General features: G+C 36.0%; 1 protein-coding gene across 1 annotated transcript; it reads left to right on the top strand.

Annotated features, from left to right (window-relative positions):
• The first annotated feature begins 1,259 nt into the window (after positions 1 to 1,259).
• On the top strand, positions 1,260 to 20,026 carry ctdspl2a (CTD (carboxy-terminal domain, RNA polymerase II, polypeptide A) small phosphatase like 2a). Its single transcript, XM_051884826.1, has 13 exons — positions 1,260 to 1,449; positions 5,463 to 5,671; positions 5,751 to 5,889; positions 6,029 to 6,175; positions 11,723 to 11,941; positions 12,016 to 12,103; positions 12,188 to 12,299; positions 12,388 to 12,474; positions 12,578 to 12,640; positions 15,410 to 15,489; positions 15,683 to 15,809; positions 15,903 to 15,998; positions 18,748 to 20,026. The coding sequence occupies exons 2-13, from the start codon at positions 5,486 to 5,488 to the stop codon at positions 18,811 to 18,813; spliced, it is 1,410 nt and encodes a 469-aa protein (XP_051740786.1). The 5' UTR covers positions 1,260 to 1,449; positions 5,463 to 5,485; the 3' UTR covers positions 18,814 to 20,026.
• Positions 20,027 to 20,442: the final 416 nt, after the last annotated feature.

The raw sequence follows: 20,442 nt of genomic DNA, 5'->3' as shown, positions 1-20,442 counted from the left end.
GATAGACAGACAGACAGACAGATAGATAGATAGATAGATAGACATGCAGATAGACAGACAGATAGATAGATAGACAGATAGATAGATAGATAGATAGACAAACATGATAGATAGAAAGACGTGCAGATAGATAGATAGACAGATAGATAGATAGATTATAGACAGATAGAAAGATAGATAGACATGCAGACAGATAGATAAAGAGAATAATAGACAAGCAGATAGAAAGATGATAGATAGATAGATAGATTGACAGATAGATAGATCAACAGATAGATCAACAGATAGATAGACATGCATAGATAGACAGACAGACAGATAGACATGCAGATAGATAGACAGACAGATGATAGACAGAAAGACGTGCAGATAGATAGATAGATAGATAGACAGACAGATAGATTATAGACAGATAGAAAGATAGATAGACATGCAGACAGATAGATAAAGAGAATAATAGACAAGCAGATAGATAGAAAGATGATAGATAGATAGATAGATAGATTGATAGATAGATCGACAGATCGACAGATAGAAAGATAGACATGCAGATAGATAGATAGACAAATAGATAGACAGACAGATAGATAGATTATAGACAGATAGAAAGATAGATAGACATGCAGACAGATAGATAAAGAATAATAGACAAGCAGATAGATAGAAAGATGATATATTAACAGATAGATAGATCGACAGATAGATCGACAGATAGAAAGATAGACATGCAGATAGATAGATAGATAGACAAATAGATAGATAGATATGCAGACAGATAGATTGACAGATAGAAAGATAGACATGTAGATAGATAAACAGATAGATAGACATAGATTGACAGATAGAAAGATAGACGTAGATAGATAAACAGATAGATAGACATGCAGACAGATAGATGGACAGATAGAAAGATAGACATGCATATAGATAGATAGACATGCAGACAGATAGATAGAAAGACAGACAGATAGATTGACAGATAGACATGTAGATAGATAAACAGATCGACAGATAGACAGTTAGACAGATGGAAAGATAGACGTGCAGTAGATAGATAAACAGATAGATAGATAGACAGACATATTTATGTTTTTATATGTAGGCCATGTTTGTAATTTTGGCCATGTTTTCCGTTCGTCTCAAAAAGTGATCATGACAAAAGGAGACTCAATATTGTCCTGTCCTGTAAGTTTGACATTCCTCCTTACCGCCGCCTTCCTCAGTATCTGTGCGCATGCGCACAGTGCACAGCATCATCCGGGTTCTTCGCAAGAATCCCTCTGAGAGGAGGCGGGAAATGGCGTCCCGAGCAGCTGTAGCAGATCTATCTGTCGTTCTGTGACTCACACTCAACGGAGAAGGAGCCGACAGACACTCGCGCGGGCCGCTTCAGTCGCCGTGGCCAGATCCACAACCATCTCTGGATCGTGTCGTTGCGACCCTTGGCATGTAAGTGTTTAAACCGAACATATTTTGATCATATACATGCAAAAATAAATATTTAACCCTACGCCACGGTCGCAGTGCTTTGAAATCTCGCGTCTTCACGACTCGCCCCCTCCTTATGTGAGAATGTGTTCTTCATGCAGATAAAGACGGTGCATGTTTCATACTGCATTTATACAAATACTAATTCATAAATAAAACGTCATAGGATCAATAAAAACGTCTCATTTTCCTGCGTGTTTACAATGTAAGAAAAAAGGCTCATGCGCTGGAGCGCGAGCTACGAGACGCAGAGCGCGGGTGTCGCGAGACAGCCAACAAGTCATCTGTTAGCGTTAGCCGCTGACATTAAAACACCCTCATACTCAAATATTCCCACCAAAATAAAAGGTGTTAATAAGACAAAAAAACTGGCGTGGGTAATTTGAAGTCAGTGGGCCTTTTTTACGGGCGACTGTTGTTGGCGATTTTTTTTGTTTTGATGTCAAAACCACTAACCGATTGGCTCGCTAACTTGCGCGCGACCATTTTTAGCTTAAAAATGCAGCTTGGAGGCGCGAACTGATCAAATACCCAAGAAGCTAATGTTTTTATTGGTGTATTGTGTTGGCTCATAAATTTAACAAGTTTTACAACACGTAAATGTGCTCGAAATGATCGTCAGGCTAATGGAAAGCTACATTTGTTTAGATTCAACAAGCAAAGAGGAGACATGATTCACCCCCGCCCACTTCAGACACACTCGAGCACATCTGAAGACTTCAACTAGTTTGTTTCCACGGCACATACCAATGCTTTTATGAACGCACAAAATCATAAAAAGACGATACTTCTATTTCTACATTCAGTCCACATCATTATGACTACAATATGGTAGATTCTGTACGATTTTTGCTCTACTATTTCTATACTTATCGAACATTAACACAACATTATAGTATAAATTCGCACCAGCAGACTCTCCAGTGTTTGAAATTGATTAAATATTTAAGATGCAGTGGTTTAATAGCTTGTTTTAAAGATTTAAAGTATAGAAAATATTTTATTATGAATCCTGAATGTCGGTTAATTGTCACATGACATGGAAGTCTTTTTTTTTTTTTTTTTTTTTTTTAAGAAGTATATTATTTTGACTTTAGCTGGACTTTAAAGTGGACTCAAACTTGTTAGTAATTATTATTATTGATTGTTTTAACTTAAATTACAAAAATGAAGAATTATACTATAAAATAAAATACTAGCTTTAAAGCGCAGCGCATCAGATTATACAGTTAATTAAATCGCATCCTTTGATTTGATAATCGCTCTTATCTATATTGTGATTATTGATTTATTTTTTAATTTTTAATTTCATTTAATTAATTATTAGCTTTCCATCAACTCACAAACACATGGAGTTCCCTCACAAACTCCCAGAGGCTCGCGACCTTCATTTGGGAATCCCTTACCTTACGGTTGCACGATATATCGGCCGATTTACATGTTATTTTTTTAATGTTATGTTTATCGGCCCAAAAAAAGAGAATTAAGCCGATATATTATATCTGATAAATAATGTATTATTTAATAAATGCTGTTGTAAAGCTCTTCAGTTTACTGCAGTACAGCGCACGCAGCTCAAACAGCAATATTAATAACTATGATTGGGACTGTCATATTACATAACATAATGAGAACACTATTATAATAAAATGTTGTGAATTCTTTGGGTTTAGTTGCCGTTGTTACGGGAAGAGCACATCCACAACAGTAGCTACGCATTCTGACTTCGCTTGTGCATTTGCGCCATTTTGTGCAGATATAAGTTGTAATATTATGTTTATGTTGCATAAATATCTGATTAATCTCATATAGGATGCGTTTGGTTGAGTTAAAAAATCTGCTAACAAAGCGCTTCTGTTTGCCTAGTGTTCATTCAGCTCTTCAGCTTCAGACAGCCTCAAACAGCAATGCTGTTATTTGAAACAATAATATTAAAGATTGTTTGTTCTTCAAAAGCAATGATGCATTATTAATAACTCATATTATTTTCCATCAACAGTATGGTTTAATTAGAATAATTTCATTATTGTCTGTGTGGAGGCTATTCCATGAAGCAAATCATTTCAAAGTTAGCAAAAAAAAAAGATAAGAAAAAAAAAAAGAATTAGGTCTGTTTCCATCAAGTTGTTTGAGCGGATGACAGTTGGTAACCTAGTAACCAACAGTAAATAAAACCTTATCAGTGGAAACAGACAAATAGTCGTGTGGGTTTAATGTTCGCTACATCAGAATGTATTCAGCAAATGCGTTTCCATCTCCTATTATTCACATGAACTCTTTTTCGCACAAGTCAAAAACCACCTTAAGCAAGCGTAAATACTTTTTTGCAAATTAAGGAATTTTTTTCTTCTCAATTTGCCGTTTCCATCACTCGTTTCTGATGCGATACTTCATAATGCGCATAAAAACAGGGTGATGGAAACATAGCTATTGATAAGGCTGCCTGATGCGCACCTAAAATTCGAATGCACCGTTTTTGCGTTTAACTGAGCATTTTTATTTTAAATTTAACAAATATTTGAAATTCAAATTTTAATTTGACAAACCCTATGGTGCACCTCTACCAGATCTAGACAGATACACACGGCTTAATTGTTCTTCAGGATTCTTATTTCCTTAAATTAAGTAATTTAATGTTTTAAAAAAAATCAAATGAATAATTCTTAAAGGATTAGTTCACTTCAGATTTAAAATTTCCTGATAATTTACTCACCCCCATGTCATCCAAGGTGTTTGTCTGTCTTTCTTCAGTCGAAAAGAAATTGAGGTTTTTGAGGAAAACATTCCAGGATTTTTCTCTATATAGTGGACTTCAACGGCTACCAACAGGTTGAAGGTCCCAATTTCCGTTTCAGTGCAGCTTCAAAGGGCTCTACATGATCCCAGAGGAATAAGGGTCTTATTTAGTGAAACGATCCATCATTTTCTAAAAAAAATAAATAAAAATGTATAAACTTTTTAACCACAAATGCTCGTCTTGCGCTACTCTGCGATGCGCCACGCATGAGCAAGTGTTTACAAAGCAAACGTGCAAAGAATAAGTCAAACGCCCTTTACAAAAAAAGGTAAAACAACGATGTCGGACGATTTTGAAGTTGGAGGAGAAAATGAGATAATGCGTGGCGCATCGCAGAGCAGTGCAAGCTGAGCATTTGTGATTAAAAAGTAAATAAATTATTTCACTAGATAAGACCCTTATTCCTCGGCTGGGATCGTGTAGAGTCCTTTGAAGCTGAAATTCGGACTTTCAACCCGTTGAACCCTGTTGAAGTCCACTATATGGAGAAAAATCCTGGAATGTTTTCCAAATTTTTTTTTTGACTGAAGAAAGACAAACATCTTGGATGACATGGGTGTGAGTAAATTATCAGAAAATTTAAATTCTAATCCTTTAATGCAAAATCACAATTGCATGGCAATATTCTTTATAGGGGCTTTTGCCACTTTTATTGATAGGCTAGCGGAGAGGAGGCATAGAACAACTGAGCCGGATTCGATTGTGTAAGCGCTGCCACGCAACTTGTTGGAGAATGTGTTTGTTCGCTCATGTCCAAAATATATCGCTAAGTAATATCTGTTCCAAGTTGCTATTCTCACAAATCCCGTACGCAAGAGCGTGAATGTTTGCAACCATGTGTCCCCAGTTTTAACCCATCATAGTCTTCAATAGTTTGCCCTGACATAGTTCCCCATTGATCGGGTGATGATTTCCCCCTCTTTTTGTGGCACTCTTAAAGACAGGCAGTAGGGTGCTGCGGAGACCTTTCTTGTCAACGGCAGCAGGGAAGAGATCTGATTGTTTTCCTTGAGTTGCCATGACTGATCTCCGGAATGGAATTTCCCAACAGCCGTAATGGCAGCTGAATATCTCGCATTCGGTGTTATTAATGTGGCAGTATTGAAATGTATGCAAATATGCATGGTGCTGCTCTGCACGTTTTTCATAGTAGATTAACTGGTTTTGTCTTTTCCAGTCTTACATGTGACTTTTGGGACAATGAGGCTGAGAGTGCGTAAGGCATCTCAGCAGCGGAGCGATACCCCGTCCGCCCGGACTGCCAAGACCAAGAGGAAGCACTCCGAGGTGGAACACACTTTGCCCTCTGAAGACGGCAAGATGCAGAAGAGAGACACGGGCATTTTCTCCACCATCAAACGGTTCATCAGAGGCAATGCTGTCAAGGTTAGGATTTGAACTTGTGTTTTGAGATGGTTTTGCGACACAAGCGCGGTTTGATTTCAGCCATATTTCTTAATGTCAGGTGGAGCAGTGCACTCCTGCTAAGAGGAGCCGTGTGGACTGTGATTCAGACAGTAATCTGATCACATCCACTCCGACCGGTGGGAACCTGCCCAGCAGAGCAAACCCCAGAGCCCGCAGGAAAGGTCCTGTCAATGGAGGTAGGAGTGCTGACTCTCACAGATAAACAGGCTACTCTTCTTTTAAGGCTTCTGTATGTAAATTACCTTTGTTGTGAACGCATATGCAGGCTGTCAGCGTTCTGTTGGTGTTTAATGTTTCTCATTTTCTTCTGCTCAGATACCATGACAGGACAGAGTAAACCAGTGAAGCCCAATGGGAAGCTGGAGGTGCAGACGGAAACTCCGAGCAGTCCGCCCCGCACCACCCTCCTGGGAACCATCTTCTCTCCTGTTTTTAGCTTCTTCTCACCCGCCAACAAAAACGGTAAGGACCTGTGATCGCACTTGTCAGCTGATAAATGTATGTGCCTAAATGACACAAAGTTAGTCAGATTTTCAGTCCTTTTGATTATACAAAAACATGTGAGAAACAAAAATGAAGCATGAAATCATGAAACATGAAATTTTATTTATACATATTCCTGGGGCCAGATTGGTGAAACATTAAGAATAAAATTCTTCTTACCTTGTTCTTAAGTTAAAAAAAATATATAAGATTTTGTATTCATAAACATTTTTCTTAAGTTTGTTCTAAAGACATTAAACTTCCTGAAATAAATACTGATTGCAAAAAAATCATTGTAAGTTGGGATAATGATGTTAAAATATGTAAGGTAGTACAACTAGATCTCTTTTATTGAATCCAAAAGGTTTTAATTATATTTTACTACATATAAAGATATTTTAAAGATTTTGAAGTGTCAAAAGGTCATTCGGTTTAAACCGTCCAAAAGCCAATACAGCCATTTCATTTGTGATTAAAATATCTTATAATGTAATAAATGTATATATTTTTTATTCTGACATGATTTTATAACATTATATATCAACATAGTGCAAAATGGTATTAAAATTATGTGTAGAAGTAATTTCTTTGTTATGAGAAAAATGTCCGGAAAAATGAATTTCATTGATGTCATTCGGAGTAACCAATATAAAGGGACCATTTTGGATCAAGTCATGCGGTCAATATCATGTGACAGGATGTGACATCATTCAGACACCTGCAAAGGACCACATGGTCATGAAGCAAAGTAACTAACTCTCTCTTAACTATTTGAAAAATTCATGTTTTCACTTGCTCATACGCAGTGTTGGATGTAACACGTTACTAAGTAATGCGTTACTGTAATTAAATTACTTATCCACTGAAAAAGTAAAGTAAGGGATTACTGTTCATTTTTAGGTAATTTAATTAGTTACTTAATGTACTTGTGTTACATACTGTAAATTAGTTCAACAGTTCTGTTTAAATCAATATTGAATTTAAAATCTAAATTTGTCATCTAAAGGTAAAAGTGAACGCTGCCTCTTTAAAATCGTTAGCTGTAGTGCAGTTGTGCGTGACCAGTTGGATGTGTAGTCGCTGTCTGAAGATGTCGGCAGAAGCGAGTGGCTGTTTTGCAGAATGGAAATAATCCAATTACTTCACTTTTTTTGACACAGGTAGGCAAGAACATTACGGTAAAATGTAAGCTATGTCGCTAGGGAGAAAAAAACTACTTGCACGCTCTCTGAGAGACGGTCCTCAGTCAGTGCGCTCTCAGCCAAAGCACGCACACATAGCCGCCTCTCGCGGGTGTCAGATTTTCACGGTTTATTACACATAAACGTTCAAATACACACACAGTTATGTCAAAATGCCCGTCTTGCCGTAGATTCGCGTTAGTTATATGAATGTGAACAGCATGTGTAACAGCATATTGTCTCCGTCCATTTGGTCTTAGTGACAGCAGCCTTTAAAACATGCTACTGTCTACTATTGGCTGTCTGTATTATAAACGATAATCAAACGACAAAAGAAAAGCTTTAATAAGAATTAATCTATATTTAATTTATACAGTTATGACTATGCAGAGTTATTTTATATTTGATTATTAAATTTCTGTGGTATTTTTACTTACTACTATTAGACCTACCTGGAAAAAAAATATATAGCATTGTTTTATTTGTATTTTTATATATTTTTACTGTGGTATCGAGTATTGTGCACTTTTGGTGGTATCGGTACCGACTACTAGATTTTTGGTATCGTGACATTTGTTACAAAAAAAAATGTAAGTATTGTAAAGTATTGTAGTATATGTTTTAATAAAGTTAAAATGTTTTAAAAAGCTGTAAAAGGCTAAACTATTCCATGTTTGACTAAATTATTAAAAGAGTTTCCTTTCTATTGTCTATCCGGTCAAGGTTTATAGGGATTTTAAAAAGTAATTAGTAAGTTACTTATTGAGTAATTAAATTACTTTTCAGACAGAGTAATTAGAAAAGTATTTTAAATACAACATTGATGATGTAATTAGTAATTAATTACTTTTTTGAAGTAACTTACCCAACACTGCTCATACGCATGTCCCGAAACAGCAGGTCATTCGGTACAGCCGCTATAATATTTTAAAAACTTGTACTAAATATAACATTTGATTGTCCTTTTGCTAGCTAGATGTCAGCCTGTTAGCATTGTTTGAAAATATTGTCATTCGGTAAAACAGAAATTTTGGTTAAACCGAATGACTTTTTTGGTGAAAAATTGTCCCTCTTGTAAAAAATGACAAAAGCAGTGTTAACTGATTATTAAAAACCACATAATCTCATTGTTAACACTTAAAAAAAAAACTTTCTTTAAAACAAAATTATATCTCCATTATGTTTTTTTTTTTTTTACACTTTTAAAGTATACACCGTATTAAAAAATAATCAACAAAATAATCGGCAAACAGCAAAACTGCAGCACACTTATAATAAACAGAACATTACTGTGGACACTGTTATATTATGGTTATCATTATTATTCCTGGTTTGAACTGGCCTTTGTGTAAAATTCACCAGAATTCACCAGAATTTTCCAAAGAAATAAAATGTTAACCAATAACTAAATAGAGTGGTGGTTCAACAAAAACCCAAAAGGATTTTTCCATAAACTTTTGGATTATCGCAAAAAAACAAGCTCTGTGATCAACAAAAGTTTAATACTTAAATGTTGATGAACACAATTTTTATGAATTTTGAAGCCTAAATGCAGTCACCAGAAGTAAAAAGCTAAAGATAGGCTATATGCAAACTACACCACGGTCTAACAGCTTCAACTTCACCTCCACCATCACTAAACTTCAGATAACACTTTCAGTTTTTATCTAAAAACATTTTCCCTGAAAGTTTGAGTTAAAATAGCACAGTTATAAGCAAGATGAGGCTGTAAAAGCGGACTGAGATTACCTGTTCGGTTGCTGACATTTAATGTTCACGACAGCCTCTGAAGTCCTATTTAGCCACTTGATAGCAACCGCCTTTTTCAAGACACAGCTTAAAAAATCAGGAGTGGGGTAATACTGATGTAGAATAAAACATGAAAGTGTCTTGAGCTTGTCATCACCACAGACCTTATTTCAGCCATTTAACCAAAATCCCATTCAAAAAACCCATTGACTTCAGGACGATGGAACCGGAAGTGCTAAAATGCTAACACGTTTCCATGTTTTGGCCTACAAATTGATGTCATAATTGCATCACTCTTTAGCGATTTAGACATTAGCCGCTTTTCCACCACTGGGCCAAATGGTTATAAGAACTGTTATAGTTATATTTCCACTTGAGTTTGGTTTGGCACGGCACGATTACTCGGCCTGGAATTCTCAACCATGCTGAACCGTGCTGGTAGAATGTGTGTTGTGACGTCGCCACTCGGGATTGGTCACTTGTCTGTTGCCTGGCTACCAGTTTCTCTGGAGCTGGCCAAGCGCGCTATTTGAGTAAAGTACACACAAGTTAATAATAGAAATATCTGATCATCCTTCATAATGCGGTCACTATTTACATCTCATGCCATCTGTAAACTCTGAGAGCTCTATTATAAGCCCCACAGTGGAAAATGAAACCATATCCGTACCGGCTGAGCTGGATTGGCACGGAATGGAACGGTTAGGCAACAAGAACGGTTTGGCCCGACAATGGAAAAGCAGCTATTGTTTTAGGCCACCAGTGAAGGCAGTGCAGCCGTTGTAAAATCTATTTAATGTGGTAATTTAATGCTGGTTAATGTAATACATTTTTACATCAATAATAGAACATGATGATAAATTCAGAAAAGCAGATTTCTCATTGGGATATGCATGAATGCTCTGTAAAGTCCTGTTCAATTTTTTTGCCCTCTCACTTTTCTGGCCTGAATTAGAAATGCGTCACATGGGTTGTGATTAGTATTGTCAAAAGTACAGGCTTCGGTACCAAGTCAGTACTGAAATTTTAAAAATGTGACGATACCAGCATTTTCCCCCTAGCATTTTGAGTGCTGTTAAGTGGATTCTTAAACACCTCTGATTGGCCATTGTGTTCACGAGCTCAACAGATACGTCTGTGATTTGGCTACAATGATCAACTTGTTGTAAATAGACACATTTGATGCTCTTCATCGAAATGTCATGATACCAGCATTTCCCCCTAGTGGATTCTGACTAACTTAGGGTGTGTTCATGTTTGGTTCGATTAAAACGAACCCTGGTGGGATTGCTCTGTTAGTGCGGTTCATTTGAACGTGTGAATGCTGCCATCCGATTCCTGGTGTGCACCAAACAAGGCCGAGGCCGCTGAAAAGATGGGTCTCAGTCCGCTTGCAAACGAACTCTGGTGCGATTCGAATGGTATATGAATGCAACACGGACCAAAGACATGTAAACGAACCAAAAACAGGAAGATGAGACCCTAAAAAGGACAGAATCCTCATGCATGTAATTTTTTTCTCGTCATAGTTGCGAGTTTGCCCATCACAGGCGTTAGACACGCGTCTCCACACAGCAGATCGTTTGTGTGTGTGACAAAGGGATTCCTGCCATTGTTTTGACTCCTTTACACATTTTATAAGCTCTTCACGAGTTCCCAGCTGGCCAAAATACCATCATATGCAGGCTACGCACACAAAACAAGCGCATTTATCTCGGCACACAGAATTGTTTTCGATGTTCGGTAAGTTCCATCTCAAAATAGGCAATACATCATAAAATCCGACCAATCAGTTTGTGAACGTATCCCTATGCCTTTAGGTCTGGTATCTTTTGGTTCGGTGATAAAATTGCCAATCTGAACGCTAATCGGACCAGGACTAAATGTTCATGTGCTCAACAGATATGTCTGTGATTGGCTACAATGATCAACACTTCAAAAACATGTTGTAAATGGACATCTTTGACGCTATTCACTGAGCGCTTACACAGATACACAAGGGAGCGTTTGAACGCAGGCGTCTATCAGCAGACCGGATGCCTGCTTTCAAACGCCCCCACTTTCAAAACGCTTTCAAACACTTCCATGTGCTTTCAAACACTCCTGTGCATTGATCATTGTAGCCAATCACAGACGTATCTGTTGAGCGCGTGAACACAATGGCCAATCAGAGGTGTTCAAGTTAGTCAATCCACTTAACAGCGCTCAAAATGCTAGGTATTGTCTCACTTTTTAAAATTTCAGTACCAAGTTGGTACTTTTGACAACACTAGTTGTGAGTGCTGTGTTATGTTGCCTTTACAGAGGTCTGGCACTCACATGACCATAAAATCAGATGACCATCAGAGAAGTCACATTGAAGTGCCCAAAGAAGCATATAGACCTTTTTTGTCATAATGTAGTAAAATTCAAAGGGCAGCATTTCTGAGCTAAAGCAGTTAGGCACAATTGACACTCTTTGCTGCTGTCTGAGACCTTCGGGTCATCTAATCAGTCACACCTGCTGCAAACTGAAACATTTACCAGTGAAGTTGCAGCATTTTCTTTCCTTGTGTGCTCTTTCTGATGTCATTGCATTGTCTTCCTCATTCTCCAGCTACGGCGGGCTCTGATTCCCCAGGCCAGGCGGTAGAAGCTGAGGAGATTGTGAAGCAGCTCGACATGGAGCAGCTCGAGGAAACCCCGACCAGCACTACCACTGACGGCCGAGACCTGACCTTTGACCCTGCACTAAACCCTAGACCGCTGCCTCACGTAGACACAACGGTAGAGGAAGGAGAGATTGTCACAGAAGCTGATATGCCTCCGCTAACTGGTGAGTGTCTAGGATGTTTTCCAGCTGTACCGCTGCCTGAAGGGGACCATCCTCACATTTTCTCTCTTGGTTAGCCGTAGGATCTAACAGCAATTACCCGGATGTCCCGCCATCACCTCCTCCAGAGGGTACTTATGAAGAGGACTGGGAAGTTTTTGACCCGTGAGCCAAATTTCAACAAACTGGAAATCGGAATAACCTCAGTATAGACACGTGCTTGTGTGCTAACTTGTCTCTGTCTTACAGTTATTTCTTTATCAAACACGTGCCACCCTTGACTGAAGAGCAGCTCACCCGTAAGCCTGCACTCCCTCTGAAAACCAGGAGCACACCAGAGTTCTCCCTCGTCCTGGATCTGGTAAGTTGGCATTCAACTCTGATCTAAGTAGTTTGATGTAAGCTCTATGTGATGCAAGGATTAAGCGGTCGCTGTGGTTTTATTCCAGGACGAGACGTTGGTCCACTGCAGCCTCAATGAATTGGAGGATGCAGCTTTGACCTTCCCTGTGCTTTTCCAAGATGTCATTTACCAGGTACAGAACCAAGCATCTCAAACAATCAATATTTCACATTTTTCACAAGCTTTTCCACTGCTTTGCAGCTCTGTTAGAGTGATTTGCTTTCTTACTCCTAAAGGTGTATGTCCGGTTACGACCATTCTTTAGAGAATTCCTGGAACGCATGTCTCAGATTTATGAGGTAAGTGAGGTGTTTTTAATATTATTATTATTATTATTATTAATAATAAAAAATGTTTAGTACCATAATGCAATTGACATGATTTATTAAATCTTTGAATACACTTTTTTTTTTTTTTTTTTTTTTTTTTTGAGGTTGTTGTGAAGCTCATGTGCAAAATCCCAGCAAACAGCACATACAAATGTGGATGCCATTAATTTATTAAAGTAATAAAAGCGCAAAGCCAATGTTTAAAGATAACTTAAATATGTGAGTAATTATTATCTAACAAAAAATAACAGCACATGAAAAGTGCCTAGTATTCATATATCCACAACAATCAACTGGTTTGATTAATTCTGGAAACTGTGACATTTTATTATTTATATACTATTATCATTTTTATTGGCATTTCTTTAATCATTTTATGTGCTTTTGTCATTTTGCGACCATTTTTCCTGCCGGTGTGATCAAAATTTGTTAGCAGTCGCGCTGGCGCAACCACCATAACGTTGCCCAACATCAAATGGCAAGCGTAATGAAAGCAGAATGAAACTGCGCTACTCATTTGTGCTTCACGGACCGTTTATCAGTTTGGACCAATGCCAGTGCAGCGCGAGCCGATCTTGATCATGTGAGACTGTTAATACACAGTGCTGAGAGATCTAGTAAAGAAAGCATTTGAATTTGCCACAGAATTAATAACATCGCTGACAGATCTAACGTTAGTGGGAAGCATTTAAATTCGGCCCAGAGTTCTCCGTTATTAACCATAGATATCAGATCAGGAGAAACATTGTTTATAGAGGGCTTCAGTCCACAAATTAACAACATTCGCCATGGATTTAATGAAGAAACACTAACTGTAACCATGGAATTTTGGCAGGAATAGTAAAATGCTTTTAAGTATTTTACACATCTTTTTCCAACACGTCAACACTCTGTTATCATATTTAAATGTTATTTTTAATGCGATGACCAAAACATTATTTGTTCATCCTTCATAGATTATCCCCATTTATAAAACTAAAAGTTTCAACATGTAGGAAAACTCACACTTATTTAAAAATAAAAAAAGACATTAAATTACCATTGTAACCAGTAGGTGGCTGCCATTTCCACTCCCTAATATAGATTTTCAATCGTTTTGCTTTTGAATTATTTAGACATTATCAATGATATCTGGAGAATTGCAAACTTAAAATAAAACGGAACATTATAATTTCTGTAAGTTAAGTCTATTTATTACCATGGCATTTGTGAGTAATTCAGTCAAAATGGAGGAAAATGTGAATAACTGTGCTGCAGGTCGATTTAAGGTGTGCCCCTAAATTTTCTGCTTATGCTCCTAAAATTTTCAGTAAGGCGCTACAGTGCTCCTAGTAAAAAAAAAAAGGTTAGTCTGGAGCCCTGCTTAAACTTTATTTATACTTGTTAATAAACTTGTTAATTGTTGAAATATTTTTCTTAAATACAAGTTTCCCAAACCTACATCTATTTGGCTGCTACTCAGTGACTTTTTTTTTGTTGTTGTTACTGTTTTATCTTTTTGTTTTTGTTTTGCTTTCACACAAATCAGGTTTTTAATTTTGTCCCAGATTTCGGTAACATAGGTAAAAAAAAAAAAAAAAAAAAATGGCAAACCTCCATATGAAAAAAAAAAAAAAAAAAAAAGTGTCTTAGTGATGCACCGAAATTAAAATTCTGGGCTGATATCGAAAATTCAGGATGCACTTGGCTAAAAAACGAAACTTTTTTTTTTAACATATTTAAAAAAAAAAAAAAAAATTATAAATATATATATATATATATATATATATATAATTATATATAATTTTTTGTTTTAAATAGTATTAATAATACACTTTTTGATTGATTTCATACTTTTTTCACTAAACACCTGAAATGAAAATGTTCAGAAAACAAAAAATAGTTTAATAATCAATTAATGAATCAAATTTATTTAATAATTAACACTCAAATCAAACTGAGTTTAACAAAAATGCACAAGGCAGTTTTTATATCAACTTTTTTAATAATAGAATTGTTTCTACTCCAATTTGTTGGTGAAATATAGACATTTAAATGATGGCTGTAATTAATTTTCGAGACAGATTTTTCAGACATGCATTAAATAATGAAGACATCACTAACAGGTTAAGTAAAATATAATGAATATCTAACACGGTGCATATATTTAGCAAAAAGCTTTATCTCTAGCTAACTAATGAGATAAGGACATTGAATGGCTTTCCTGAGGTAAATTGTTTTATTGACGTCTTTCCCCAGTTGAAACGCTGATTAAGCGATTACACAAGACATGATTCATTTCAGTTCTATATCTTTCAGCATAACTTCTGGTGTTCGCTCATGTTCATTTAGTGCTATAACTAGTAGTAAAAAAAAAAAAAAAAAAAGGAAGAGCTGATCGGTTCACGTGTGCTGTCCAGTGCTACTGTCCTCAAGTAACGTTTTACTGTTGTAGTTTATCCACGTTGTGTGCACGAGATGCTGAACAGTCAAAACCTGCCATCAGAGAAGTGCTAATTAAACATCACTGTTTCCGTCAATGATTTTGGCCCTTCAAACCATTTCTGCCCAAAACTGAAAATTGCTTTTTCAGCTAAAATTTTCAGTAGCTGAAATTTCGGTGCATCCCTAGTCATTGGTCTTTCACTTACATGTTCAGTCCTGTCATGCTTTTTTTCTTGAACCCTAATGAATATCTAATGAATGATGTGGTCTACCATTTTCACTGGCATTAATGACATAACCTTGAATTATCTGCAGATTATTCTCTTCACTGCTTCCAAGAAGGTATATGCTGACAAGCTGCTGAACATCCTGGATCCTAAAAAACAGTTGGTTAGGTCAGTTGCTTTAAGTTATTATTGGGTCTTGTCTCAAGCAGGTGCTCTCTCAAAATAAAATAAATATAAAAAGTGAAGCTTAATTGCATTAATAGTATGCAGGTGTGATGGGAACAAATGTGTCTGAATTCTCAGGTTGTAAGATGTTTAAAGTGAGTATTAAGCTCAAGATGTCTTTCCTCTCGTGTCTCAGGCACAGATTGTTCCGCGAGCACTGCGTATGCGTCCAAGGAAACTACATCAAAGACCTTAACATCCTCGGGAGAGATCTCTCCAAGACGGTGATCATTGACAACTCTCCTCAGGCTTTTGCCTATCAGGTTCGTGAAGCCGCCTTGGGTTTCACCTTCATTGATGTGGTCTGTGTAGAGTTATTAGTATGTAAAGCTCAGGATGTGCTTCTCTCATTGCAGCTTTCCAATGGAATCCCCATTGAGAGTTGGTTTGTGGACAAGAATGACAATGAGCTCCTAAAGCTGGTGCCGTTTTTGGAGAAGCTGGTAGAACTGGTACGTGCGTCTCGTCTTTTGTGTGCTGCTTTTTAACGATGAAGTATGTTGGGGTTTTTTTTTTTTTTTTTTGTCGTTTTCAAATATTAAAATATTTTCTCCTATCTTAATTTTTTACTTTTATGTCTTTACACAATAATCTATTTTTTGTTGTTTTATATAAAAATTACTTTTTTTTTTTTTTTTTTTTTAGATAATACCAGGGCTTTTTATTTTGCTTTTTAAATTTTTTTTTTTTTTTTTTTTTTTTTTTTGCCTAGTTACAAAAGTATTGCTATCCATATTTAATATCATATATTATAATATCTGTATATACCTCTATATCTTTATGATGTAATGGGTTTTAATTGTTTTAAATAAAAATTACATTTATATTAAAAATGTACATTTATTTGAAACATTTTAAAGATTTAAATTTAATTCTGAGAAATAATAATAATAATTTCTTATTATTTTAAAAATATGCACTTTCATAATACTGTTTGTAAGATATTTGGATAATACCAGGGATTTTTTTTTCTTTTATTTGACTTTTTATTACTAACACTAAGCTTTTTTTTATGGCAATTTACAAAATAATTGCTATCAATATTTAACATCAAACATTAGATTATTTTAGTGTTAAGACTTTACCTTCTTGATGTGCTTTTAATTGTTTTTTTTAAATAAAAATTTAAGTGTACTTTTTATATTATACTTTATAATATCTTAGTGTGAAGACTATAGCTTCATGATGTGATTTAATAATGATGAATTGTAAGAACTGCTTTAAATAAAAATTAAATGTACTTTTAAAAAAATATTTTTAATAAGACTTATTTGCAGTTTAATTTAGTAATAGTAATAATTATTATTTTAATACCTCAAACTTTGCACTTTCATAATACTATTTTTTTTATAGTAAATTCAAAATTTTTATTATTAACAGTAAAAAAAATTTTATGCCAATTTACAAAAGCATTATCCATATTTAATATCATACATGATAATGTAGTGTGAAGACTACCTTCATTATGTGATTGATATTGAAAAACAATACTGAGAAACTGGCTGTCGTCTGTAATACCATTATCAGCATCAGATCAATTTCTGTATCATTTGGGTTCAGATGTCACACACTTTAAGGGGGAACACTACAGGCAAAAACAGTTTTTTTCAGGCACCTGTCAATTTTGAGATTTTGCACTTTTTGGCAGAGTTTTTTCAGACTGGTGGAAAGAAAACATCCAAAATACACTTAAGTGTATATTTTATAGCACTTTATCTATTTGCGTCCATAATTTCAATTACAGTAAATATCTTTAAAGGCCGTTTTCTCAAAATAAGTTTTTTTTTTTTTTTTTTTTTTTTTTTTTCCTGCGGAGTCAGAAATCTCCACTTCAGCAGAACTTATATATACCAAACTTTACTTTTTTTTTTTTTTTTTTTTTTTCCTATCTATATTCTGAAGGTTTTTGCAGAGGGATTTATACAACATTTTATTCCTAAAAATATTTTTTTTTCTGGCTGTTGATAGTATTTTCTGATTTATGGAGTGGTAAAAAGAGATCCAAAATTCCCTCTATAAAAACCTTTGAATTTAATATGTCCAAATTTTGAACCTGACGTCATCCAATATTCAGATTTTTGTTCTAGAAATGTATGCAAATTAGTGCATATTTAATTAGATAATGCCTCATTTGCATATTTAAACATAACATTTTAGAAAACTTGTAATACAAAAAATGTTTGCAATCTTTAATGTAATCAATCAGCTGGGGTAGTATGGCGATATCTATTAATTAATTTTTTTTACCCTATTCACCTGGGGTGTCTTGCCTTAAAGCAGGGGTTCTCAAAGTCTACATTCAAAGGTCCAAATCTGAATTTTCATCAATGTCAAAAGTCTGGAACAATTGGTTATTACAAAACTTGTTTTTAATAAACATGCATAACAAATCAACACTTAAAAATAAAGTGCCTTTTGCTTTCAAAATACACTAATCTTTGAAAACTCTGTTTTCTTCTTCAACTTTTCTTTTCCTGGAAACTGACATCCTCACCCATCCAAACGCTTGCTGCGGTGAAGTGTCGCTCGATTACGTCAAACGCTAGACGCTCACTGGATGTCATGACAACAATGTCACGCAAGAAAACTTTAAATATCTCGCCTTCTCTTTCATTTCGGACCATCTCCAAAAGACATAAAACGAAACAAATGATTTACAAGTTTAACATGCGTTTATCAAAGTAGGAAATCCATACTTTTAATCCCTTACACACAATCAGTGCTGTTGAAATACGAAATTGAGGCGGGTCTGGATTGAATTCCCTCCGGATCCGGACCGGAGTCCGGACTTTGAGAACCTCTGCTTTAAAGGGATAGTTCACCCAAAAATGAAAATTCTGTCATCATTTACTCTCCCTCAAGTTGTTTCAAACCTCTTTGTTTGGCTGAACACAAAGGAAGATATTTGGAAGAATGTTTGTAACCAAACAGCTCCTGCCCCCCATTGACTACCATAGTATTTATTTTCCTACTATGGTAGTCAATGGAAGGGCGAGATCTGCTTGGTTACAAACATTCTTCCAATTCTCTTTCTTTGTGTACAAAGAGGTTTGGAACAACTTGAAGGTGAGTAAATGACAATTTACATTTTTGGGTAAACTATCCCTTTAAGTTCAAAATAATTGTACACTCGTGTCTAAGGTGTCATGTACAGCTATGTGTTTTTGTTGACTTGGTATTTTTTTTTTGTTTTTAATCCAGAACGAGGACGTTCGGCCACACATAAGAGAGAGATTTCGCCTGCATGACCTTTTACCCCCAGACTGAATGTGGAAGAAAACGAACATTTCTTGCCAACCAGACTGTTTTTAAGCAGTGAGGACTTTACACCGCGGGGAAAGGAGAATTTGCCACAAACTCTTTGCCATAAGGATTTCAACTACAGACTTGCCTACATGGGTGTTCTTTTACGTGGGGCGGGTGGGAGGGAGGGAGGGGGGTGCGGGGCTCTGGACTAATGTTTTAAAACAAATGACTTGATGTATGCATATGTTTTCTATACACACACACACACACATTTATGGAACCGAAGGCGAGGCCGAGAAGATCATTTCTGATTGGTCGATCAGCTCTGCTCTGGAGTGGAGTCTATGCCTGATTCGGACTTTAACGTAAAGCGCTGTGCAGAAGTGGACTTGCGTCACTCCTTTTGGTGCTCAAAGGGACCCTCTGCCCTTCCAGGCCTCTGGCTTACTTCAACGAGAATGACCGGTTGAATATAAATATATAGAACATGAATATATACATTCAACTATGTGTGTATATGTATATATAACATTTGTACATATATATTTTTTCCTGTCAAGTTTGTAAAACACAACTTGCCCTTTGGTTTTAATTCATTATGCATTCCTTTTTAGTTTTTTTTTTTTTTTTTTTTTTTTTTTTTTCAATAGACGAGCTGGCTTTTTATTAATTTTTTTACTCTAGATTTGATGTATATTTAATGGCCTATCCATTTTGCTCTAGTTTTCTGGTGAAGTGTAATCAAAATCCGGTCACATCCCACGTGCAGCATATGGAAAAGCGTAACGAAATGCTCATTTGTAAATCTCAACTCCATTCTGTCTTGTGGCTTCCAGTTACTGACCGCTTACTACCATTTATCCATGTCAGTCCTAATTTGGGGAATTTAACTTTTCTGTTCTTAGTTTGTTTTTATATACAAGTATAGATGAAATGTACAATACTGTATGCGCTTTAAATTGCTTTTCTGTGGAAAAAAAAATTAATAATGCTTTGTCTCTTTCAGAAATGTCCGGTAATTGTAGCACCAGCACATGAACTAGCTTAAATCATGCAATATTCTGTGTCCCCCCCCATTCCGCTTTCTCCTGCGATCCTGCTTTGAAAACTGTTTTAGGATATCATGTATAGCTCTACCTACCTCTGAAGGGTAGACCTTCCGTTTCATTCAGTGTTACCGCAATGGTTTTTATTTCCATGGACATTAATACATGATTTTTATGTACCAACACAATTCGAATTGGTTTTTCTTTGTCGTTTGGATGAAAGCATCACATGTGGCCTTGATTTGTTTGTTTGTTTTTTAAAACTTGTCAGTTAAGACTTTAAAGGTGCAGTAAGCAATTTCTGAGAAACGCTATTGAAAGTGGATTGGACCGAGCACCAAAACACAATTGTAGCCAATCAGCAGTAAGGGGCGTGCCTGTGTTACATAGTGTGTTTGTGAATTTGTGGGCGGAGCTATCAAGATGGTTTTGTTTTGGCTATTTCAAACATCAACAGTTTCTCAGAAATTGCTTACTGCACCTTTAAGCTCATCAAAGTTACAGCTCAAGCTTTTTATTGTTTAGGACAAAAGACACGGGTGATCTTGAACTGAGGAATTTGGCGTTTGAGTAATTTAATAGCAATGTCTCAAGTTTTTGAGAG

Source organism: Ctenopharyngodon idella, chromosome 24 (genome assembly GCF_019924925.1).
Source record: "Ctenopharyngodon idella isolate HZGC_01 chromosome 24, HZGC01, whole genome shotgun sequence".
Taxonomy (NCBI): Eukaryota; Metazoa; Chordata; class Actinopteri; order Cypriniformes; family Xenocyprididae; genus Ctenopharyngodon; species Ctenopharyngodon idella.
Note: the sequence above shows the minus strand (reverse complement) of the source record. Positions and strands in the feature narration are given on the sequence as shown.